The sequence below is a fragment of the Electrophorus electricus genome, chromosome 2 (genome assembly GCF_013358815.1).
Source record: "Electrophorus electricus isolate fEleEle1 chromosome 2, fEleEle1.pri, whole genome shotgun sequence".
Classification (NCBI taxonomy): Eukaryota; Metazoa; Chordata; class Actinopteri; order Gymnotiformes; family Gymnotidae; genus Electrophorus; species Electrophorus electricus.
In genome coordinates, this window is record NC_049536.1 from 15,151,798 (window position 1) to 15,177,433 (window position 25,636).

General features: G+C 42.0%; 1 protein-coding gene across 1 annotated transcript in view; it reads left to right on the forward strand.

Annotated features, from left to right (window-relative positions):
• Window positions 1–25,636, forward strand: part of syn3 (synapsin III) — a 90,481-nt gene that overhangs the window by 61,738 nt on the left and 3,107 nt on the right. Inside the window, exons 7-12 of the mRNA XM_035535878.1 lie at window positions 10,662–10,724; window positions 14,811–14,953; window positions 16,477–16,551; window positions 16,762–16,864; window positions 24,924–25,055; window positions 25,238–25,280. Coding sequence (XP_035391771.1) covers window positions 10,662–10,724; window positions 14,811–14,953; window positions 16,477–16,551; window positions 16,762–16,864; window positions 24,924–25,055; window positions 25,238–25,280 — 559 coding nt within the window. The remainder of the gene's footprint in view (window positions 1–10,661; window positions 10,725–14,810; window positions 14,954–16,476; window positions 16,552–16,761; window positions 16,865–24,923; window positions 25,056–25,237; window positions 25,281–25,636) is intronic.

A 25,636-nucleotide genomic window follows, 5' to 3' on the forward strand; every position in this document is an offset into this window, starting at 1 on the left:
ACATAACATGTAGCAAATCTCTAACTGGTAACTGGTGAATCTAAAGGTTTTTGAACGATGTGTTGTTTTTTGAGAGCAGCAATGCCTGAACTAGGTAGGGCATTACACCGCATGACTCAAGAGCTTAATGCTCTTGGCTCAGCATACAAAAATGGACCTGGAAAATTAACCACTGCTGTGATGACCCACTGGGGCATCTGCTTAGACACTGATAAAAGTACAAAAAGAACATGATAATAAGTAATGCAAATTAATGTGTTCCATATAATACCACAAAATTTGCCATTGTTTCCTGATATCCAAATCAACCCCCTATCGACCATTGATGCACACAGTGCCTAATGAACATTGATGCTAACAGTACTTAGCTACACTTTTAATTCTTGGCTTTCAGGAATGGAGACATCTTAGTGTAGAACGTAAACATGTGTGTTCAGATTATAAAGTAAGGCTGAAGGAGTGATATTTCACCAGTCACCTATATCAGAGATGACCACTATAAGGAATGATGCCTGTAACAGATCAAAAGCATCCATGGCTGTAGATATCTTTATCAGCCATAGGATTATGAGGAAAAGGAGAAGTCACTGAGTTCAATGTACCCAAGGCTCTGAGGCTGACATCAAACACAGGGCCAGCTGTAGCAAAGCATTCCCATATGCTAGCAAAAATAGTGCAATGCTCCCAAACCAGTCCTCACTGGTCCTCACCAGGCCCCTAATTGAAAATAACTAACTGGAAACCTCCTGTTTCTGCCTTTTGAAGTGCATGGTTGTCAGTTCTATGGCTGATGACCCCATACTCTGCACTTTATATGTTTCCCCTGTTCCAGCACGCCCAGTTTCACTTGTCATGTAATCATCAAGCCCTCCCGAGCTGGGACGTGTGGATTATGGCAGAGGAAATAGCACTAACAAATGTGCACTAGCAGATATGCAGATATCAAATGTGTAGTGCATGGTGCTTCCCAGGACCAGGTGTAGCCTCACACGGGCTGCCTCTGACAGAGCATGCGATTAGCCAGCATGCTTAGGTGCACCTCCAGAACCATCCTGATCTGCCATATTCGCTGTTACACTTTACTGCAACAGATATGAAAGCACATATTCCAATATTCAGCAGATATGAAAGCATATATCCAATATTCAGTACACCCAGATGTGTGAATAATGGAAACAAAAGTGTAGTCTTCCAAGCATGGAATCCACAACCAAAATGTCTCACTGTGTTTGAGAACAGAAGTCCTTGAATAGACGCTAGTTAATTGGAAACACTCGTGTGATGCGTTTAGAAAGCCAATGCCTCCGCTGGTGCAGATCACGAGCCAGCACCTCTGCCTTCGCTATTCTGCTCTCTTTCTCACTCACTCATCCCATGGAACAGGGCCTGTTCCTAATCACAACATCATAGAAGAGCTTTGTGTCCAAACCTATACATCGCAGAGATAACTAGAACACATCGTTATCAACACGGTCCCTGCAATTCTTGAACATTGCATAATTGCATCAACAGTGAACAGTGCACTAGTATGGAATACTATGGTATCCAACCATCGTATTAACAGTGCTAAACACATTTGGTTTCCTTTTTCCCATACTGTGTGCTTCATCAAAGTTTGCAATGACTGTTTGTAATAAACATGATTTGTAGGCACCAGAAATGTTTTATTACTTAATCCTTTTTTTTAAATCAGCTTGCTATTTATAAAGCAAAGCACATTTCATATGGTCAAGAGTTATTTGTTGTATGTTACTGTATCTGACCACCTGTTTCACTTTGTGACTATGTTATAGGTCAATGACATAGCTGGTAAAGTGTCTCATCCTTCATGTACAGTTTAGATTATAACTTCTAGATTGTCCAAATATGGGCCACAACTTTAGCAGTCATACTTCATTCCAGGGTTTTTGTATTCTTAAATAAATGTCTGTATTCAGAAAGACAAATTCAGAATGAGTCTCCAGCTCATTTCTGTATTACATCTAGCTACATTTATGCATTCTGACATAAACATATTGCAGAGTACTATTAGTGAAATGCTACATTTGTCAAACTCTATTGATATAATGGTTTTGCTTCTGTTTTCCAGCATAAATTCCAGCAAAAGGTTTGCAAGACCTCAAATAATACCAATATGTTGTAAGCCTATAATACCTGCCTGAACATAATGAACAAGAATGGAGAGTGAATATCATCATAGCAAACTTCAAACAGATTTTGTTTCTTTGCTAACCTTTTTTCTATGTAATTTTGGAAATGTGTTTTCAGAATTTGTAATTGCATTGCATAATTATATAAACTGCAAGAGATATAATCAATTAAATTAGCTCTTACTAGACAGTAGACGCCCTCCATCCACCTTGTCAATTACTTCATTGGGTGATCATTTAAAAAAATATAGACAGGCACATATCATAAGCTTTTTGCACAAGATTGTAGGCCATATCCTACCAATGTTTATTTGCCTTTTCAGCAAGAATTTTGGTGTCCTTGGCACTTACTAACAACCCTGCTTGAACATAACCAATAATGTAGCACTGCTTGGGCAATCTAGCCCCCCTTCCAAGACACAAAACATGATGTGTGCCAACAAATAACAACCCATTGGACCTGATGCCATAGTGTTGGAGAGCATCATCTCACATGGGTTTAGTATCCAGGCAAAATATAGTTTAGCCACAGTAAGGCCAGTATCCGCTCCTTGGCCCAACGCACACAGACCACAGCAAAGTTTACTCCAGAATATGCCATGCTGCTTCCAAAGGAATCAAGCAAAGTGCCCCATGCATAATTTGCACTCAAATATGCTCCACACATAATTTTGTGGAATATAATTAATTCATGCAATAAAAGTCCAAGACATTGGGCTCTTGAGTGGGTTAGTGGTGGTTAATAGTGGTTAATCACATAAAAATGAAGAGTATATGGATAGGGCATGTTGGGAGAAGACTGTTTGGCTGGAGGTCTTTTGACAATTTGCCTAATAGATCTGTACTACAGAGTCAACTGTATGAGCATGCACATTAAGTGGGCTTTAGACTGGCCATAAACTGCCACAGCAGCGCAGCTGTTAGCTAATGCTGAAAAATTTTAGCGCTGAGGGATAGCTGTGTACTGTGTTTAGTTTCAGTGCTGTGAGGGGCTTTTGTACTGCTAACTGAAACTTCCACATGCTCTTGATTCAGATGTTTGATGAGTGCAGGAAACAGCTACAGGTGTCCTGGCAGGGAGCTTCTCCGTCACACACACACACACACACACACACACACACACACACACACACACACACACACACACACACACACACACACACACACACACACACACACACAAAAAAAGAAAGAATATTCCACCTTGTAATTTTCCAGGCCTGAAACTAGAAGTTGTCTCTTCCTGATACCATCCTAATGGATGTCAGGCGAGACTATAGTCCTGTGGTGTAACCGACACAGCTCGGCCTGTATGAAGGCCTGTAAAGGGCTCCAGGTAGCCAGTAGCACTCACTGCCACATAAAAAGCAGTCAAAACAATTCCAGTCTGTGGAGAGTGTGTCATGCTGCCGTCATTTTATAGCAGCCTTTTATTATTTCCTCCCTTTAATGCGTTTGAACGGAATGACTGTAAACCTGCCCAGAAGGTGCAGACTACAAAGGCTACATGCAGATGCTAATGTTCACCGTTTATGGGAAATAAAAGCAAAGGCACCTTTCAAAACAGCAGATATGTCTTTTAACGCAGTTGGTTAGATGATTTTTATAGTCAACACTTGTTCCTTCTGACAGTGTAATTCAGCAAAATATATTAGAATATATTGTTCTTCACCAATATGCAATATGAAATCTTTTATAATATAATAATTATTTTAAAATCACTTCCTGATGGGTACAAGGCAGGAAATTGAAAAATGTATTCTTTTCATAATCTTATTTCTATTAGCATAACCTTTTTATTCTTAATTCTTTAATAAATAAAGATGGGCTCTGAGTAGGACTGGAAGTGCTGTAATTTGTTACTGAGTCTGAGATTACTGAATGATTTTGGGTCGACATTGTTTTACATTCAGATCATCATATTTTCTCATCTCCTGCTCCTGCCCATGGAGTGCGCTTCATGCAGACTGACTTGAATCCACACTAAGTGGACTCTATGGTCAAAACATTCAGCTCTTCCTGCTGTGACACTGTATGAAATTTAATATGGTTTCCTACTACGACAGTGGCAAACACTTAGGCATTTGTATGCCGTGCGTCCTGAGTGGTCTCTTGGGAATGGTTCCTTTCTTTCGTCATCCTAAGGGAGCCCAGTTTCCTTTGATTGGACTGGACAGTTTCCTTTGATTGGACTGCCAGGAGACGCTATTCCAAATCCTAGTGTATCCCAGCCCATTTGATCCGTCAGGTCTGTCGAAATCGTTGGGCTATTGGGTGGTTGGTGGTGGCTCAGAGAAACATTGCTTAAAAATAAACAGTTCATAACGAGTAGCTGGATAGAGCATGTGGAAAGAAGACTGCTCCCACCCTGTTTGTCTAGTGGATTTGTTGTACTGTGTGTGTCATATGTTGGAGCATGCACATCGAGCATGGTCGTAAATTGCTCCTACTATGCAGCTGTTAGCTTATACTAAAATACTGCTGAAATATGTCATTGTTGAGGCATAGCTGTCTCACAGTATGAACTGCGACTGTATTTTCAAGTCTCTTTCAAATCAAAGGACATTAAGCCATTTCTATGATTAGGTCTGTTTGGTCTATTACAGTGTGTTTTAATACATTATATGCAATAAACTCATGTACTCAAAAAAGTGTTAAAATTAAGGAAAAACATTGTAAATGTTCTAGCCCAGCATACTTGTATAATGTTATGGCTACATAAGGCAAGGAGGTTCAAGGGCTCTAAGCTAACATATTTCACGTACAAAGCTACCAGAATCTGTTTTCTTTGCCATGTATTTTACACATCCGAGGAATTTATATTGGAGGGAGCACATGTAGCATACCAAACAGACTGCCACACTGAACTACCTACAGTTATACAGAAAGTACCCAGGCTAGGAATTAAACTAGAATTAATAATATCAAAGAGCTATTCAAAAAATTATTTGGATTAAAAGGATTAAAAAATTTAAAGGAAAATAATTTTGAATATGTACATTTCAGCAACATCTCAAGAAACATGATCCTGTGTTATATACAGCATTGCAGTTTATTACAGAGTGAAATCCATTTGTGCATGGAAGTAGTTCTATTTTGGATGATGGATGATACAGAATACGTTTCACTAGTGCAAGCAATAGAATTATGTTGCAATGAAGGAGTTGTGCAACAGTTTGCAAATAGTTCATCTGGGTGCAATCTTCAACATCTTCTGATGACTCAGGAGGTTTGCAGGTTTGAAACAGAATTTCAACAACAGGGCAATTTCAGCTTCTGTTCACATTTGTAAGTCATGTCAACTGTGGCTGACTATCTGTATAGAATCTCTGTAGGCAAAGAGACATGATAGGCATCCATGAAAATAATGGCAAAAACAAAGCAAACTGTAATTACTATGTAATGTTAGTTATAAGTTGTATAAGTTGTGTTTTAATCTGCAAAATATTTGTTTACTGAAAGGCAAGGCAGCATTTTATGCTCAGATGTAAACTCAATTAAGCTTTAACATGATCTCTGGGAGTTAAGTAAAGCCTATTAATAAAGTCTATTAATAATTGAGCCTTTGCAATGTAAAACCGTACATAGCCCATATACTGTTCTTCCGCATTCTATAAAATAAAAAAAAATAATATTTAATAATTACAAGTTTTATTGCAAGGTAAGTCTAAATAAAGCATATTTCACTTTTTATTGTAATTTTACTGCAAAGGTTCTACAAAATCAAAAACTAAAATAATTGATTGCACAAAAAGGGGAAATGGCTGATGGTTTTTCATAGCAAGGGCTCAATTAATGTTAACTGAAATGCTGATTTTCTTCTCTTTTAGCGAAATGAAGTGTTGAAACAGAGATTTATACCCTGTGCACTCTTTTTTTCCCAGAGGGCTTTATAACTCCTGGGTGCAAAAATGTAGCCATCTGGCAAGTCATGTTCTTGTGGTTCAGGATTGACAGCCCACAGCTGTGGATCATTGTTGCATTACCAGCACCATTCTTAGGCCAGGCCTGATCTCCCAGATGTTCTGTCCAGGCCTCAGGATTTCGTAGGTTTGGCCCTATAGTTACTGATTACTGATATTACTATCATTAGTATGCCATCTAATATTAGTTTTATTACATAATGGTCCCACACTCATGATTACGAAGTTGCAAATTCATATTCTAAAAGGCACAATGATAAGCTAAGTTATTTTTTTGCATTCATGAGGAAATTCTGCATGTCAGTGTGTTTACTATTGACATAATCCCAGGCGTAGTACAAGTCTCTGTCCAGATGAGTTCCACTGTCCATTTTAACCATGATCCCCCTATAATGTGCCGCACATGTCTTACGTCTGTCACTGCTGTAGTCTGCACATGAAAAGCCATGTGTGTCTGAATGTGTTTAACCATTCACCTCCTTGCTGCAGTCAGTGGGACACTTTACCCAGGCATTCAGAATGTCACACTGAGGTGTTTCAGAGTAAGGGAAGTGAGTCAGTAGTGCCAGAAACTTAAAGGACCATCTGTCTTTCCTTGTCTACCCCTCCACCCGCCCTGTGCCTGGTTGGTAGGAGCAGGTTGCTGGACTGTGCCAGGACACCCCTCAAATACATTCACAGTGTACCATGTATACTCATTTAACTGTCAATGACAAAAAATAATTTATAAAAACGTAATGAAAACCCACTGTTTGCCTTCATAGTAAAAGCAAAAGGGAATTTTCTAAAGGACATTCAGATTGGAAATGAGTTCCAAACAGGGAACAATGGAAACACTAGCTACATGGAGTAATTATTTAATGGTTTGTTGAACATATTTGAATTTTTTTTTTTTGTTTGTTTGTTTGTTTGTAATGAAGCGTTTGAATGTTCCAGGTTTTTTTTATATTGTATTCTTAAAGTGAATGTACCTTTTACCATATGAACATGTACCATGTAACAAATGAACCATTTAATAGGTGCATAGTTTACCGTATTTAGTAGTGGATAAATCACTAGTCGCTAAATCAGCAATTAATGTTAGTTTCCATATAACTAGATATGTTTGCTTTTTTGCTTATCTTCACCATCACAAACAGTAGCCAGCAGAGAGTAAAAGAACAGTAAAATGGTGAAGATAATCACCATTTTACTGTTCTTTACTCTCTGCTGGCTGCTGTTTGTGATTTTATGAATTACACACAAATGCGTCTCTGCTACCTCAGACATCATTCTAAGTTTGGTGTGAGACATTCCAGACTTTTCCACCACACTGTTTGTTCCGGAACATTCTGCCATGTGAAGGCAGGGATGTGGTGTTCACCCTACCTCTGTCGTCATGGGGACAGGAAAGCAGTGAGGAATGCTGGCGGCTAGAGATGGGAGCAGCAGAACAGGCATTATTGCTGGGGGTGCAGTGCGTCACACATATGGAAGGGGAAATCCCTGTTGTGGGCAGGAACACCTCTCTCTTTCTCTCTCTCAATCTCTTTCAATGTCTTGCTCTATCACTCTCTCACTTCTCACTTATCCTCCCCTCTTTTCAACAGCACATTGTGGCACTGTCCCTTGAGATCAGCTGGTTCATGTTACACTGAAGTCTATGTTTGTATGCATGGGTTTGTGTACTCATGTTTATGGGTGTGTGTGTGTTTGTTTGTGTGCTTGTCTGAAAAAAGCATTTGTGTGCATTTCAAGACATGCCAAGCTTCTAGCAGGAAATGTCTTCTACAGTTTTCTCACCACTTAATTTCTCTTACTTCGGTCTGTATTACACTCTTATTTTCACATCTTTTCAATCCCTGATGTATATAGGGTCATAATAGAATGAAGCACCTGAATATATATTTCCATCAAGGACCTAAGAATAGGAACAACCATTGAAAACAATTAGAAAACCACACTACCTCTGATTTTGTTAGTGATTTAACTGGACACACTATGAAATTTCTACAAGCATTTAAAAAATCATTGCTTATTAGAAGACACATGGGCTGGAAATAACAAGGGAAACACCTAACAATATGTTAGCGCCAGGTACATAATTACACACTGCCTGAACTGTGTGAACAGGTGTTCCTGAAACCCCTCCTGACTGTGCTGTGAGATGTGCAGTTCAGATGCAGAAAACCAGAGTTTTTACATTTTGAACTTTTTGAGCATTTTGAACCTAACCTTTTACCCACTATATAATGGGGACATTGTCATGTTGGAATATGCAACCCATGTGAGACATGAATGTGTATCTGCAGCAGGTGCACCTGTTGGTGTAAAATGTGCATTCAACTTCAGATTACTGGCTGATTGTCCATGTTTGTCATATGCTGCCAAGACTTCCGCGATTGGTCGCCTTGTAGTGACCAGTGCATCTTCAGTTTTCATTAGTCACACAGGCTCTTACTCAGCCCCCAGTGCAACAGTCACCGCTCTCAGTCCAGTCCATTCTTTCTACAAAGAGAAACATCCTAAACAGGGGCCCCCTCTAATCTAACATCATGGATCCATTGGGGCTGAGCAAGAGGCTACAGAACCTTACAGTGTGTATATAAGTGCTTATAGAGCACCTTTTTCAGTTAAGAACTACTGGTAATTACTCCTCACTAATGGTAATTTCATTACAATGTGTAAATAAATACATTTGTGTATTTATTTATTTAGCTTTATGTGTAACTGAAACTGTCAGCCAGTACTCTACATTCATTATGTTGTTAGTTCCTTTGTTGAAGAACTGATTTGCCTATCTGCATGTTCCGACAGTTTATACCAGTTTATTAAATCCTGATTAAGATAAATGTAACGTTGAGCGGTAAGGAGGCGGACACGTGCGGAGAAGAGCGAGATTTAATAGGAGCAAATCCAGAATCAGAGTCGTTAAAGCAGTCCAGGGTCATAGAGCCAACACTGAGAGCACGGGGATCCATGAACAACAAGACAAGGGCTAGGATACATGAAAGCTAGGAAGCACAAAGCAAAAGTACACGAAGGCAAATGGGAAGCAGGCTATAACAAGGACTAGGGAACACGGAGGCTAAGATGGCACAGAGGCATGGCGTACAAACTTACGGGCTTTGCAAAAACATCAAAACAACCAAACACAAACGCAATGAAGCCTAACAATGAACAGCAAAAACACAGGGAGCAAGACAGAGTTTAAATACAAGAACCAAAGGTATAAACGAGGGACAGGTGCAAGCAATCAAACGAGGGGAGGAGAAAACGAAACTAAGGCATGGAACCAAAACACACAAGACAGGGAAACCACGGAAGCTGGGAGGGACTAATCATGACAATAAAAGACATGGCAGATTCAAACACAAAAATATGTATTGGTGAGTGGTGAGTGCCTTTTATATATTTTTTGAAGATCTGTTCAGAAAGGACTGAAATCCTGCAATTCAGCCTCTACCTGATGTCTTAGCTGCCTGACTGAGATGAGTTTGGTTGTGTCTGGATTTTGTGCCTGAGCCAAAACGTTACCATCACGCTCTATGTCGATATGAGTGGCAGGAGAGCGCTTACTTCTTCCCATACATGTTTCACCTGAGCCCTGGCAGACTGCCAGCCTGACAAAGTCACTAATGTGTCCTAAGATCCTTTTGTATAACATCATTACAGTTGCAAAGTTTACAGTAGTGCAAGTCAAGGTGAGGCTCCATTCCATGCATTAGTACTGAAATTACTGGAATAGATCAAGGCTGTAGTTACAGTTCAAGGACCTTGCAAAAAAAAGTTGCCATACTTGAACTTTCTGTCATACTTGTACTTTCGCTAAGTGTAAGCGCTAAAATCAAATTCTTATGATATAATGGGTGCATCTATGCGATTATGCTCTATATTCACATATTAGAGAAGAGACTTCAGAATTATTGAAACTTAATCTGTGGTTTGATCATAGGACATCGACATCGTGGTTAGGCATTTTTCACTGAACATTCATGGTCATTGGTCTTTTACATGTCTGTTGACTTATCTGACCACCAGGGATGAACAGATCTTTGTAATAAAGTAATAAAATCTCAAAACTGATTGTCTGAGCTGCTCTGCTTTTAGGAACATCTGGAGCCATCCTTTTATTTTCATCATATTAGATGTCTGCATTCCTGCTCCTTCTGCCCAAACCCACTGAAAACTCCGCCATCCTCCCATCGCTCTTTCTGGAACTTTCCTTTTGTGTCATACCAAAACCGACATTCTTCCTGGAACACCTCACTGCCTAAACACCAGCACTCTCCAAAGAGCCCTCAGGGAACTCATACATCAATTGTGTCCATAGGTTCTTAAAGTTTTTTGGGGGGGTTCAGGCTGGTGTGCAGTGGAGATGCAGCAGTATATAACAAGCCACCAAATATTCTGCCACTCACTGTTCTGGAGCCCAAGAGTACATCAGCACTGGGGGCGTCGCCATGCTCCTCATCACCATGGGCACAGAGGACAGCGACAGGCCTCAGCCACACAGCCTCTCTACAGCACTTGAATGAATAGAACCGCACTTCAGCAATTTCCTAACTGTGGTTACCACTCCTCTCTGAGATGTTTTCTCTTTCCCCAGCTGCATGCTTCGACATTCCCGGTTGTGGTGAAGATGGGTCACGCCCATGCAGGCATGGGAAAGGTAAGGACCATGACGCTTAATTTTGATGTCATCATGTCACATTTCACATGAGCTAAACACATTTATGGCTTCTGTTTCGAGGTTCTAGAGTAGGAGAACTCAGCTCAGGTTTGTTTGTTTTTTTTCTTCTGCCTGCAAGAAGTTAAGCAGTACATACAGTATATCATCTCTGAGTTGTGCTAAATTTCTAAATTAAGGGTTTGATGGAAGCTGTTCTTCATGTAATAATTACACACTGTAATTACAGTATCTTGATGTGTCTATTATACGTAAATCATTAAAAAAAAAAAAAAAAACGAACAAAAGAAGTTAAACGGGTATTTTACGGACTTTATAAATCCGATAACGTAGAGGTATAAAATCTTTGAGGCAATGTCCCGAATTCACTTCCCAGTATAACTTGCCTGCAGGTTGTGCTTTGAGGGGCCAGATGGCTTGTCATAAGAAAGGGATAATAACCTGCAGGATGATAAATATGCTAGAATAATGATATTTGTACAGCTCAAGGGCCAGCTGAAGTTCTCATCACCCTGTGTTTGTCCAAATAGGTTAATGGTGAAAACCTAGTGTAACTTATGGTAGAAGTACACATAGAATAGCTGTAACTCAAACTTTCAGTCCTTCATACATGATTGCAGCAGCTTCGTGTTTGTGTGTGCATGTGTGTGAGCATAGCATGTGCAAGTGTGTAAACATGCATGCATGGGTGCTTGTATGCGGGTATTTGTGTATTTGCGTGTATTGATATCTGTTTATGTCTCTGTGTGTGTGTTTATTAAACAGGGCTAGAGGGTGTGGTGTGCTAAGTTTTATGATCTCAGTTCACATGTCCCTGAAAGGAGCAAGAGGGAGTGTTCAGGGGATTTCCACCTCAGAACTCTTTAATAGAGGCATATGACGTTATGTAATTCTGTTGATCAACTGCTGGCTTCCTACTGGAGAAAATTTGCAAACACAAATGGTTATTTGTCCATAAGGTTAATTAAGTACTTAATGAATCACCTTCTTTTTACATAATTCATCAATTAAAGAAATTATATGTGTGCAATGAAATGTTGGCATAACAGATTTTAACATCAGGTTAGTGTCCTTTAGTGCGATATTTTGATGTCCTCACTCCAGATGGTAATAGTGATTATGAAGGTCTGTGCCAGTATGAAAGGGGATGTGAACAAACAGCAAAAGGACATGTGAACATGTTTCCCATGGCGGGTAAGGAAGTGCTGATCCTCAAGGGTTGCACAGCAGGACAAGTCCCAGCCAGGGGTGTCCCTGAAGCTGACGGATCACTGACTGAACTCTTATCCCTTTCCATCTCTGTTTCCACGGCCCTGTTTCCTTGAACAAACAGGAATCTGTTAGACTATACAACGCCTCCATCGCCTTGAGACTTTCCTTCTGTGCTTTGTGCTGCTCATGACCGTGCCTGACCCCCACAATCATGAGAAGCAGTGGGGGTGTGGGGGGTTTGATCAGTTGTAGGTGGGGTGGGGGGTGTGGGGTGCTCAGTGGGAATGTGGGAGTGGGGGGGTGCATGTACGAAAGATGTATCCTACTATGACATATAAATATTTATTCACTTCCTTCCATGATGGAAGGAAGTGAGAGCCCGATGATTTTCTGCACTATTCTGTGCAGTCTTGCAGGCAAGAAATGGAGCAATTCCCAAATCAGGCAGTGATGCAGCTGCTCAAGATGCTCTCTACTGTCCCTTTGTAGATCATGGTGAGGATGGTGGTAGAGGGATGAGCTTTCCTCAACCTCCTCAGATATAGAGTTGCTGCTGGGTTTCTTGGCTATGGAGCTGAGTTGAGGGTCCAAGTGAAGTTTTGCACTAGTTTAAACACCAGGGAACATGCTGCTTGGGAAGATTTCCACAGATGAGTCAATGTTGAGCGGAGAGTGATCAACCCACAACTTCCTGAAGTCAACAACCATCTCTTTCGTTTTGTCCATATTCATAGACAGGTTGTGGACTCTGCATTGTTAGCCATTACATCTGTCTGTACGCTGACTCGTCATCCCTGCTGATGAGATCCACCATAGTTGTGTTATCAGTGAACTTGATGATGCTGTTTGAGCTGATGATGTGGTTGTGTGTCAGAGTGAGCAACAGTTAGACTGAGGACTGAGTACACAGCTTTGGGAGGCCCCGGTGTTCAGTTTGTTGGTAATAAAGGTGGTGATCCTGATCTGGAATGACTGAGGTCTCCCAGTCAGGAAATCCAGGAATCCATTTACAGAGGAAGGTTTTCAGGCCCAGCAGTCTCGATGACCTTGCCATCGCCTTGGTTACAGTAGTAATAAAGTGAATGTTTTAAAATTAAATGGCTACCAATAAAGAACTGCAAATGACCTTCACCTAAGAGAAGCAGTCTCAAACAAAGGTGTCAAGAGCATTTCTGGTCTTTCTCATTTACAGACGTGTGCAGTCATCCATTCTAAGGCTCTGGTTTCCTTAACTTGCAGTCTAGTAGCTCAATGTGGCTATGTGAGACCTCTTACATTCATATGGCCTCCCATAAGACACTTGTCAGTGGACCAGAGTTTACAGTCGTGGCCAAATGTTTTGAGACTAGCACAAATTTTGGTTTTCACAAAGTTTGCTGCTTTAATTCTTAATGTTGGCAATTTGTATCAACTCTAGCTTGTGAAGAGTGATCAGATGAATTGCAATTAATTGCAAAATCATTCCTTGCCATGAAAATTAACTTAATCACAAATTTTACTGCATTCCAGCCACTACATTTCAGCCGTGCCAAAAATATCCTGCTAACATCATTTCAGTGATCTCGATAGCTCAGGAGAAAGTGTTAACAAGGACAAGGCAGCTGATATCACTTTGTCATACTGATTAGAAGAGCAGACTTGTTGCTTTAAAAGAGTGGTGGTGCTTGAAGTTTTCTTCTGTTAAACATGGTAACCTCCAAGGAAACATTTGCAGTCATCATTGCATTGTATCAAAAGGGTTTCATGGCAAGGCCATTGCTGTTTGTAAGACAGCACTTAAATCAACCATCAAGAACTTCCAAGGAGCGAGGCTCAATTGCAGTGAAGAAGGCTTCAGGGTACTCAAGAAATGCAAGCAAGCACCAGGACCATCTCCTAAAGAGGATGCACCTATAGGAATTCGGTCACCACCAATGCAGAACTTCCTCAGGAATGGCAGAAGGCAGGTGTGAGTACATCTGCACACACAGTGAGGATTCGTATCAAAACATCCTCCAAGAACAACTTCTTTCAATGATCCAGGAGCAATTTTATGATGAACAATGCTTTTTCCAGCATGACGGAGCACCATGTCACAAGGCAAAGCGATAACCAAGTGGCTCAGTGAACAAAACATGGACATTTTGGGTCCATGGCCAAAATTGAGAACCTGTGGTCAATCATCAAAAAGAGGGTGGACAAACAAAAACAGAAACTGTGATTAACTCCAATCACTGATTAGGCAAGAATGGGTTGCCATCAGTCAAGATTTTACCTAGAAGCTGATATCCAGTATGCCAAGGTGAATTGCAGAAGTCTTAAAATAGAAGGATCAACACTGTAAATAAGTCTTTGCTTAAACTGGATGTATTTGTTACTAAAACGTTTTTTAAAAACTTATGAAATACTTATAATTGTACTTCACTATACCATATAAACAGCTGACAAATGGATCTTCAAAAACTGAGGCAGTGAACTTTGTGAAAACCAAAATTTGTCAGTCTCAAAACTTTTGGCCACGACTGTAGTTACTCTGTCTACAAATATCCAATCAGTGGATTTTGTTTGGGTTTGGGTTTTTTTTCAATCTTTTTTTAAAGTCTGCAGTTTTTGTTTCTCAGCGTTTAATACCATAAACTGTCATTAAAGCAATGAATTTTCCCCTTATATACATGCTTTGCTTAGCAGTTACAGTTTGATGTACTTAATTTTTTGGTTATGGCTTTACATAGCTTAATGGCGCAATTTGCAAAACTTTTATGTTTCCTTGCATTGTAGCTTCATGCAAACATTAGATCTGTCTGAAGGTCACTCTGTGGTGTCCCAGTGCATTTCCATTTCTAATAGTCCTTTGCTTGTACTTCCTCTGCATGGCAGATTAAAGTGGAGACTTCTAACGACTTCCAGGACATCACCAGCGTGGTGGCACTAGCCAAAACTTACGCCACAGCAGAGCCCTTTGTAGACTCCAAGTACGACATCCGCATCCAAAAAATTGGCAACAACTACAAAGCATACATGTAAGGATAGGTTTACCAACCTTCTCTTTGTGTGTGTGTTTGTGTGTGTGTACAGTGTTGGTGTTCCACTATTACTAAACTATTATAGAACAGTATTAATTTCTTTCACATGCAGTGGTATTAAACTGCCGCTGTTTATTCACAGTTCAAGCACCCCAGCTAAATATCATGTTCACAGTAAACCAGAAAGATCCCTGAAATTTCAAATAGATATTTCACAAAAATACATTTCTTTATGTAGTGCTTTAGGTCAAATGGTACCTCATTAAGAAGAAAGCTGAGAGTGTTCTTAACATTTTAATATGAAACATTATAAGTAAGAACTTTTAAAGTTAATTTAAGAAAACATTGCAGAGAGTTAACCCTAGTCAACAACTGTGCTCAGCAGTGGAAAAAAGTGAAAATGCATCTTAGCCTGTAACTGCGGGTACAAGGCAAGAGGTATGAAACCACATGCTTTATAGAGACAGACAAACACACATCCAGCCAGCGAAGTGCTTGCTGCCTGTGCGTGACTATGGGAAACAGCAGGCTCTGGCCTTCTCATCCACTGTGTGAGTGCTCCCGCCTCTGAAATGCAGGGCCCTCTCCTCTCCCTCCCCTGTTCGGCGCCCTGCTGCTTGGCTCTGCGGGAACGCCCCTTCTAACCATAGAGTGGTGGGCCTCAACAACCAGAGTCGCTTCGCGGCGTGTTTCCCAGACGAGCGCTTCCCACCACTCCCAGGAGTGCTCTGTCTCCTTCCCTCCTGGTCCCGTGAAACAGTGGCTCCTTCACGCACTTCACGATTTAACTACAAGTTGCGCTGGCAAGGGTTGTTTGTTGGAATGCAGATATGATGCCTGACACCCATTTCAACCGTACTTAGCATCCAAGATGCTGTCCCTGATGGGACACTGTCACCGCGGCACCATATCTGCATGCTGAACTTGCTTTGTGTGCAACATTCTCCCTGTGTAACAGGTGATTTCTTTATTGATTCACTCGGACGATGTGGTTGTCCACGAGTGGGGCAGAGAGTGGAGAGGAATAGCTGATGGATGAATCATCGGCACTAATCTGCACAAATAAACAGTGTCCAGCCCACACGGCAGTGTCATCTAAAAGACAGTGGGAGCGCCACAGTGGTGACGCCTACCACACTTTGAAGCTTTCCAAACTGAGTCTCAGAGCAGGCCCACCACAGAGCCCTGTGATCACACACTTATCTCAAACACGCTTCCACACCAGTTTCCTTTAGTGCCTGGCATGTTCCACAATCACAGTGGCTGTGCGCTTGACAGGAGTATAGTATTGTGATCCCTGGCCTTTCTGATAGAGGTTTTTGAATCTCCAGAGTTTGTCAAACAATGATTGGATGACTAAGAATTAAACTATTAGCTGATTCTATCTGTGAAGTTGGTGGTTGATTCACTTCTTCCTATTATTCTCACCCTTTCAGTCACACATTTGATTGTCTCTTTGTTTTTCATTTATACTCTCTCTCTTTCTCGCTCTCTCTCTCTATCCCCCTTTCTCTGTACAGGAGGACGTCCATTTCAGGAAACTGGAAGGCCAACACAGGCTCTGCCATGCTGGAGCAAATCGCTATGACAGATAGGTGGGTCTGAGGGAATGTTCATCTCATCATGAAGCAGAAAATATAGTTGCATAATATTACACAAATACATAAATAACAATAACTATATTAAGGTTAGTAAATAAATAGATGAAAACATGATTGGTTGATTGATTGAACAGTGTCAGCCGGTTTAGTTTTTGTCACCCACCTGCTGCGGCAGCGATGTTTGTAAAGATCTCTGTTCTTTAGGTATCGTCTGTGGGTTGACTCATGTGCTGAGATGTTTGGAGGCCTGGATATTTGTGCTGTGAAGGCCGTCCATGGAAAAGATGGCAAGGATTATATTATAGAGGTATGTGTGCAATCCATTGCATATTTTGACATAAAAAAAAGCTCCTCAGATAAAGCCATAAGTCTGCCAAAACACTGCTAGGGACGATTCAAGGTTGCCAGACACCCAGAGGTGTGTTCAAGGGTCAGGTCCAGCACTGTTTCTCTTTAAAGCTTTAGAATTATTTTGACTGTGCATAAGCAGATTGATATTCACCCTCTCAGTTAAGCCAAAACAAACTGGCAAAGCAACAGTCATGCTGTGAGTTTAAAGACTCTTGAGTAAGACGACTGTGGTAGCTGTGACTGCAACCAGACTCCCTGGTGTACGATTAGGTGGGTGGATCATGTCCGTCTCAAACAAAGAATTAGAGTTCAAAGGGGTTCAGTTAACAAAAGGAATAAAGTGAAATTCTGCTCGCATCTTGAGGTACAGAACTTTTCAAATGTCTGAGTACGAGTTGATGGGTTCACAGGCAAACGGGTCGTGACTTCTTTGATGTGGTGATGCAACAGCGTGCACTAGGAGAGGTGCTCGGGTGTATAAGAGAATGATACTAATGGCTTGAGTTATGGAGTGTTTTGAAGATGTCAGCAAAGAAGCTCCAGACATGTAGTTCTTCATGTTTTCATGCAATCGGTGATAATAAGCATCTGATCATATAGTAATTTGGCAATTTTCTTTGGAGTGGGTGTGAAAGGAGGTACACTGACAGACCAGAGAAAGAGACCATTAGTCTGGAAAGATGTAAGAAGGTGAGGCTTTTCATCACAGCTCTGAGCCAGCATTTAAAATAAACTGTAAAGGTAGACTAAATGCATATTCAGATTAGCTATTCAGTCTGGAGTGGTGCTGGAGTCCCAAGAGCTGATAGATACTAGTAAAGATACCAGGTGTACACAAGGTTTTGGGTTTTGTTTGGTTGTTTCTTGTGGGTTGGTGGGGGGGGGGGGGGGGGGAGCTTATGAGGCTTCAGACTATAAGAGATATTAATACCACAATATCTATAATGAAATTCCTAAATGTTTTGTGACTAAGCTAACCGATCGTGTATACCAACCGCTCTCAAACTAGATGAAAGAAGGGAGAGACCCAGCTGGTGCCCAGGAATGGGAGGTCTTTAGGGGAACACTCTGGAACATTTCTTAGGTCTGACCTGGAAAGGTGCCCTTTCAGATGAAGGAGAGGGGGCAGACAAAACACTTAGTCCATCTTGAAAGGGCTATAATATCAAGAAATGTTTTTTGTTTAAACGATTAAATTCCCAGAACTCACCAGTGAGTCCAGAGCCTCATTCCACACTATTATAGCTACATACCTTTAATATTTGTTTCTCTGAAGTTACTGAATAATTCAGGGTAGTTATTGCATAATGTGCCAGAAGATTAATAATTAAATAACAAGGGTTGTAAAGAATAACAAACCTTTGTACTTTTTCATGGCAATATAAATATATGTAAATGGGTTTTTTTTTCAGTAGTTTAACAGTCATACATATTTTGTCCTTGAACCTTTCTTAAAAGCAATGAAATGAAATGATGTAATTAATGAACACACAGTTGTGTGTGAAAAACACACACAGCTCTAGAGTAGGTGGCCCTAATAAACTGCAAAGTGTAAATCTAGTCACCAGCTGTTCAGTAATATTTTTTCAAAGAGTGGCGTGAAATTGTCATTTGGACATTAGGAGAGAGCCTGTTTAGTTCTATCTAATGTTCAACACCATTGCTTAGTGATTTCTGTTAGTGACACACTCCTGAAACATGCATGGAATCTGTGATGACATGCTGTCATGAATCCATACAATAAGAATCAATGGGATAATTCTGTTTGGTCTATTTATAAATGTTTGACACAATTCTTTACATGGCCAAGCAGTGATTATGACCAGTGCTCTTCCAGCTACGTCCAGCTGAAAAATTCTTCAGATGTTTTGTTTGTGAGTAAACAGGAGTTCAGCTTCTGTAAAACATAGCTCAAAGATCTGAGATCACTATAAACTATTAGCTAATAATAAATTCCCTCGTAACTATTAGCAGTTATTATTGGCCGTGGAGTTTGCTTGTAGTACAGGAAAATGCAATGGTACATTGACATGTTCTCTTTAAATGTAATTTAAGTCAACCCCACCCCCAACCTCTCTTTCAAAGCCATTCTAACAAGGGCCATGGGAGATCCAGCCTGAAATTTAGGTTACTAAATTACTACTGCTAAAGCACTCTGAATGCCATTATACCCCCATCATAACCTTTACCTTTGCTTTCTTTAAATGTGTGCACTTTTGTGGTAATGTAATGTAATGTGTAATCTGGAAAACATAGTTTTTAGGGAAGGATCTCAGTGAATGTGCTGGCGAACTTTAACAGGAGTCCCTGTTGAGTTCAGTGGAGCCTTTTCACTCTTGGCTTAATCCTTCTCCAAACATTTTGAAACAACCTGCTGAGAGGCAGGGTGTTCTGAGGTGAAGTGTGATACTGTCACATTAACGATAGCATGTTTTCTAAGCCTTGCTGGTATTGTATGGAAGAGAGCCATGCACGGTAAGTGCAGTAAGGTGACTCACGTTCTCCTCTGGGTCCGTCTGGGTCTCAGATGCTTTTGGAGCTAAATTGTTGTAACTCATTAGTCTTACTTTATGTCTATACTATGTTGTAAACTGATAGTTAGGTTATTGGTAAGCATTTAGACTAGGAATCATACTTGATGAATGTGTCATGTTTAAAGGTTCATTGTGAGTATTTTAGGATAGGTACTTGCCCTAAATGATTTAGTTTTGCCGCTCTTAAAATCTTGCCTCACCTCCAATATGTCCTCACCACTGGGCAATTGTTTGTTCAATTCAATGACAAGGTCTGCAGAAGGAAAACAGACAGAATATAAGCTATAAACTCATATCTGGTGCACTGATAACCTGAATGGCAGAGAACTGAACTCGATTGGGCCCTGTGTGGAAGAAGAACATTCTGCTTATAGTTCTGAGAGTGCACTCTTCTGAGAGTGCATCTTGTACTGGCACCTGAAGCCTCTCGTCAAGGTTATTTATAGTTGAAGAGCTAACGATGGTCTCATTGTGGGACGTATCTGTTTAAACGAGGCAATCACTATCCAATTTTCTGTTATTGTAGTGATCTCATAAGGACCAGTTCAGGGCTTGGAACTCTCCTTCTAACACAGATGCACCTACCACACACACACTCACACACATATACAGACATTAAGATTGAGGACAGTATAGCAGAGATAACGACATTAGTCTGCCTTCCCTGGGAGATGACATCATAGCTGAAAACATCTCGGTGAGCAGTTCTGGTCATCTCTCTTTCTTTCTCTCTCTCTCTCCATCAGTCAAGTCATGCTTTCTGCAGACCACTCTGGCTTATCTACACCCAGGCCTGAATAAATGCAGTCACATCAGGCTGTGTGAGAAGCTCTACTGATGGATGTAGTTGCGTGAACTTGTGAGGAGGAACATTCCTTAGGCATTCACCTGCTGGAGAAATTGCACATGCCTGCTGACCTCTCCAGTATTCACCAGAATCAGATTCTATTAGTTGTGCATCATATGTTTTTGTTTTTACATTTAACACATTTAGACCAAATAGTTTCATTCTTGAGATTTTCTGATGCGTTTGTTTTCCTTTTCTGTTTATTCCTTGCTCATAAAATATTCTGCTGCAAATTTCATAATAGTGAAATCAAAAGTACCCTGGGAGATTATTGTCATGATTGCACCCTCCCTGGCACTGTGGTTCCCACGGTGCCACCTTTCCATGTGTTTTTTGTTTCTGTTTTCTTCCTGGTCCTGTTCATGTGCTTCTTTGTATTTGTTTCATTCTGTTCCGCCACCTTATTTCGTTCCCTGCCTTGTTCCACCTGTCTCTCATTATTTCCTTATTGGTTTGTATATTTAAGCCAAGTGTTTTCCTGAGTTCCATGTTGGTTATTTGGCTTTGTTTTGCCTCCAAGTTAAGTCCAGTGCTCGCTTGTGTATATGTTGTTTTGATTGCCTGTTTTATGTTTCATGTAGTCCTGTTTTTTCTTTTGTTTTAGTTTCATCGTGTTTTCATTAAACCCTCCTGCAATTGCATCCTGCCCTATCATTCCGTACCCAGTGTTGCAGTTATATTTTTGAGGAACAACCAAAAAAATTCATTACACAATCATATGAATCTCTTACATTTCATTTTTGAATTTCTGAATTTTAGCTTTTAACACCATCAGGATGACAATTTAAGACAATTATCTGCAGTTAACAGTTATCCGTGTACAGAGTATGGGCTACAATTTTAATAATAATTCAGTACATGAATTCTAATACAGTATTAGAACACATGGCATCCACTAAGCTGTCTAATACAGTGTCTCTTCAGCTTCCTGTGGATATTTTAATTTTGAAGACACTCCTTCCCTAGTTATCACAGCTGGGGCAGCATGAAATGACATTAATGTCTGAACATCACCGAGAACAATGCCCAGAAATGTCCTGGTTTATACGTCATGTCTTCTGATGGCCAGTAGCAGCCGGTTAACCTGGAATTTCCTCGCCCCCACCCGTTTCCCTGGGAGACATGCTCTTCCTCTGAACCCTAGCTGTGGCAAGAGGCCTTGTGGCCTGTGACACAGCACATTCCTTTCCTGTTTCTCCAGCAGGGTACTGTTAGTGAAGGGAGTCCATGGCGTAGTAATGTACTGCTGTGGTGAGCATGGATTTCTCGTTTTGCATGCCCCGCACACCTCACACGCTCTGCACGCCCCACGCATGTGTGCGTGCGAGCAAACAGATATGTACCATCATCAGATATAGCTTCTGAGTGGAGGGAAGCTGTCATTCTGATGCATATCTCCATTAATGCTTATCTTTCTGTTAATCTTCACTGTTATACACTTCAGTTCTGACTTTGACTTTGAAATCTGGGGTGTAAAATTATGATATTTAATAATTATTTGCATTTTGAGATCTTTTTGTGTTTGTTCTGTTGTGTGTTTGAACAATGTCATCTTCATTTAAAATGACTTCACTCAGGACAGACCTACTAAGAGAATGAATGATCCAATCAGGCATAAAGGCCAATAAAAGTGCCTTTGATACTTCTGGATGGTTTTTAAAGTTGAAATGGCCTCTCTCCTAATCAACTTGTGACGTTTAACGGGTTAAGAAGGATGCGGGGACGAGGCATGTTAAACAGAACATATGTTTTAATAACAAGCACGATTCAACACACACACAAACACACTATGTGGGTCAAACACCAACAACTTTGACGATACGAGAGGAGACTTATGTACACTCATGACAATTACACACAACAAGGATCAGGTGCACAACACAAGAGGGCATGACAATACAGACACACACACACACACACACAGACAGACAGACAGACACACACAGACACATTTCAAGGGGGAGGGGCCGTACCGTGATAGAGCCCCCCCTCAAGGGAGCCTACCGGGCTACGACCCCGAGACCAACGCCAAAAAGCGACATCGGAGGACCAGACAACCCGCCACGGGCCAGCGCGAGCAGGTTAGCTGGGGGAAGGACAGGGACCAAGACGATGACAGACACAGGGACACACACACTAACGGGGACAGGCACAGACACAAAGGGGAACAAAGTGACCGGTACATTTAGTGTAATGGGGACAGACACGGTGACAGGGACAGGCACATGAATAACACCGCACACATTCAATAGTCCGGGGAAGGGGGAAGGGGCGCCAACCAGTCCCCCAGTTGTCGGCTGGGTCGAAGACTGACCAGCCTGGCGGGAAATGTCCCTCTCCAGCTTAGGTAGCAGCGACTGTCCTGGTTCTGGTGCCGCTGCCTTTTTGCCTGCACGAGGCTTCATCGTAGGTGCATACGCTCTGGAGCTCTTCGCCTCAGGCGGGGGAGTGTCCTTATCCGACAACGGTGCCTCCCTGCTAGCCACCCAGGTTAGCCTACTCGCACCTGGGTGGCATGCCCTGGGCGGTGCCTTGGGTGCTGGAGGCTCCTTGCTCTTTGAGCTTTTGGCGTCACCGTGGGAGGGAAGATCCCTATGAGGGTACTCTTCTACCTCCATTGGAGCTTCCTCCTCACACTCGGAACCCCTATCTGACCGCAGACCAATGTCGCTGGACTCCTCTGTCTCTCTGTAATCTCTGTCTCCCCTATGATCATCCAGGTAGGGGTCGTAGGACCCAGCAGGGTCCATCTCCAAGCACCGGTCCTCTTGGTCCGTCTGTTCTCTGCACCGTCCGATCCCGGACCATACACAGGGTCCCCCCAAAATCGATCAGCGGGTTCCTCCCTCCCGGTAGCTCCATGAAGCAAGGCCAGAAGGAGGGAAGGTCTTACCGCTGGAACGTAGGGGTCCACAGAGTCCGACTCCGAGGACTGGGGTTCCGTATGACTCCCCTGCTTCCACACCTGGAGTCAGGAGGGTGCCCAAGAACACGGGAGGCTTCGCTGCACGTGCTGTGGGAGGGCGTTGACTTCCTTTCCTCCCCTTCTTCTTCTTGCCTTTCCCAGGCATCCTCGGTCGGTCGGTGTTTCTGTAACGTTTAACAGGTTAAGGAGGATGCGGGAACAAGGCACGTTAAACAGAACATACGTTTTAATAACAAGCACGATTCAACACACAAACACACTACATGGGTCAAACACCGACAAGTTTGACGATACGACATGAGACTGATATACACTCATGACAATTACACACAACAAGGATCAGGTGTACAATACAAGAGGGCGTGGCAATACGGACACACACACACAGACACATTTGAGAGGGGAGCTGGCAGCACCGTGATACACTCCATTTAATCATGATATTAACAAGAAGTCATTTGGTTGCCTTGTTCTACACTTTGCTACCTTTTAACGGCCTTTTTGACAAAGTTGTCCGGGCATGTCATGCGGATATAGCCATGTTGTGTCCGTCTACGTGTAAATATCAGCTAGACATCCGAGGGAACGTTGAGCTCTGCGGCTAGTGACAGCATCCCTGACTGCTTTGCCTCTTGTATCTGCTGTCATGATCTAACCATGTCATCTGCTGAATCACTCTGAGCCTGGAAATTGAGAGGGTGTGGGCATGCCTCATCAGCCATGGTGGCTGCTGTTAGAAACCGCTGCCATTAGAAGGCCAGGCCTCCGGGCCCGAGGGCTGCGCCATGGCTGTCATTCTGAGTAAGAGGCCACACCCCTTCCTCCCTGAAGGTGCCCCAGCACCCTGTTGCACGTGGACGGCCTCGCCGCTCCTGCTTCGCTGCTGCTGCTGCCACGCCTCCTTTCTCCAGCAACTCTCCCATCCCCTCCATCTTGCTCCCTTTGAGCTGTGTTTATGCACTCTTCTCTTCCTCTCTCTCTCTCTCTCTCCCTTTCCTGCTTTTTCCTTTCTCTCACTTTATTTCCCTTTCTCTCATTCCCCCTCTCTGTACCTCTCCCCCTCTCTTCATCTCTCTCTCTCTCATTCTTTCCACCCCTGTCTCTTCCACTTCCCTGTGCCTCCCCCCTCTCCCCATTTGTGTTGGTACCCATCCCAAGTGCCACAGCTCTTTCCCAGTTCGGACACGTCCCTGGCGTGCAATGTGACACCAAAGGGCCAAAGGCACGTGGATGAGTCAGAGTTGTGGCACAGACTTTACCTCTTGTTGATGAGCCAAACTGATTTAAGATGTTCCAACGTTCCATTTAGTGCATCCATGCTCCTCCTTCAAAACACCCAAACAAGGTCATCTTCCATGTTTTGTTTTTATATTAGGCAATGAAATTCAGAGGACAGGCTACCTTTATGCTATACCTAAAGTCATTGAAGTCTCTGCACGCCCTAACATATTTGTCACCAAGAGTTTCTCAAGTTTTTTATGATGCTAATGTTATGTTTTGGAACCTGTGTGGCATTGAATAGCCAGCTCAGTTCTGAAAGGACACTGTTGTTTTTTTGTGGGGTTTTTTTTACTGCAAGTGCAGATGAAACGCAGTGAGAAGAAGGGATAACATGTATAACATGCCACCAAGTGGCCACAGCAGTGTAATGCAGCCTGTAGTCTCTCTAAAGCCAACGTAGTCTAACACTGAAATGGCTCATGTGCAGGTGATGGACAGCTCCATGCCACTGATTGGTGAACACATAGAGGAGGACAAGCAGCTCATTGCTGATCTGGTCCTCAGCAGGATGACCTTCACCCTGCTGGGCATCACCTCACCCCAGCCATCCTCTGCCAAGGTGCTCCAGCAAGATCTACCTCCACCTCACAGCTTTACTTTAGAAAGGAATATAAACTGCTCTGTATATATCGTGTAACCTTATACAGGACAGGGGTTGCTGCATGATGCCCTGGATCCTGACATAGAAATAACACATACATATTTAATCTGACAACGTTTTTTTTTTTTTATCTGGGACAGACACAGGCCAGTCCACAGACAACCCAGCCCAGACGATCTCAAGGTGGGTCAGAACCTGTCCTAAGTTGATGTGAGGCAATCTTCAGTCTACGTACCAGTAATCTCTGGAAGTCATGAAGCATCACCACCTGCTGCTATTCTAAGGAATGAAATGAAAATATTTGATTTCTTCTAGGGACTCAAATAAAGAGACACATGATCAGGCTATGAGTTATGCATTTCTCTTGACTGGTCACACGGTCAGACACAACACCATGATGTTATACTTAAGACCAGATTTAAACTTCAGTTTTTAGCTAGTACAGGTGTTATTGTAGAACTTGTGCCAATTTGCTAGTTAACAATACGTTATGAAGTGACTGAGCAACATTTTATGATTGCATGCACACATGCGCACAT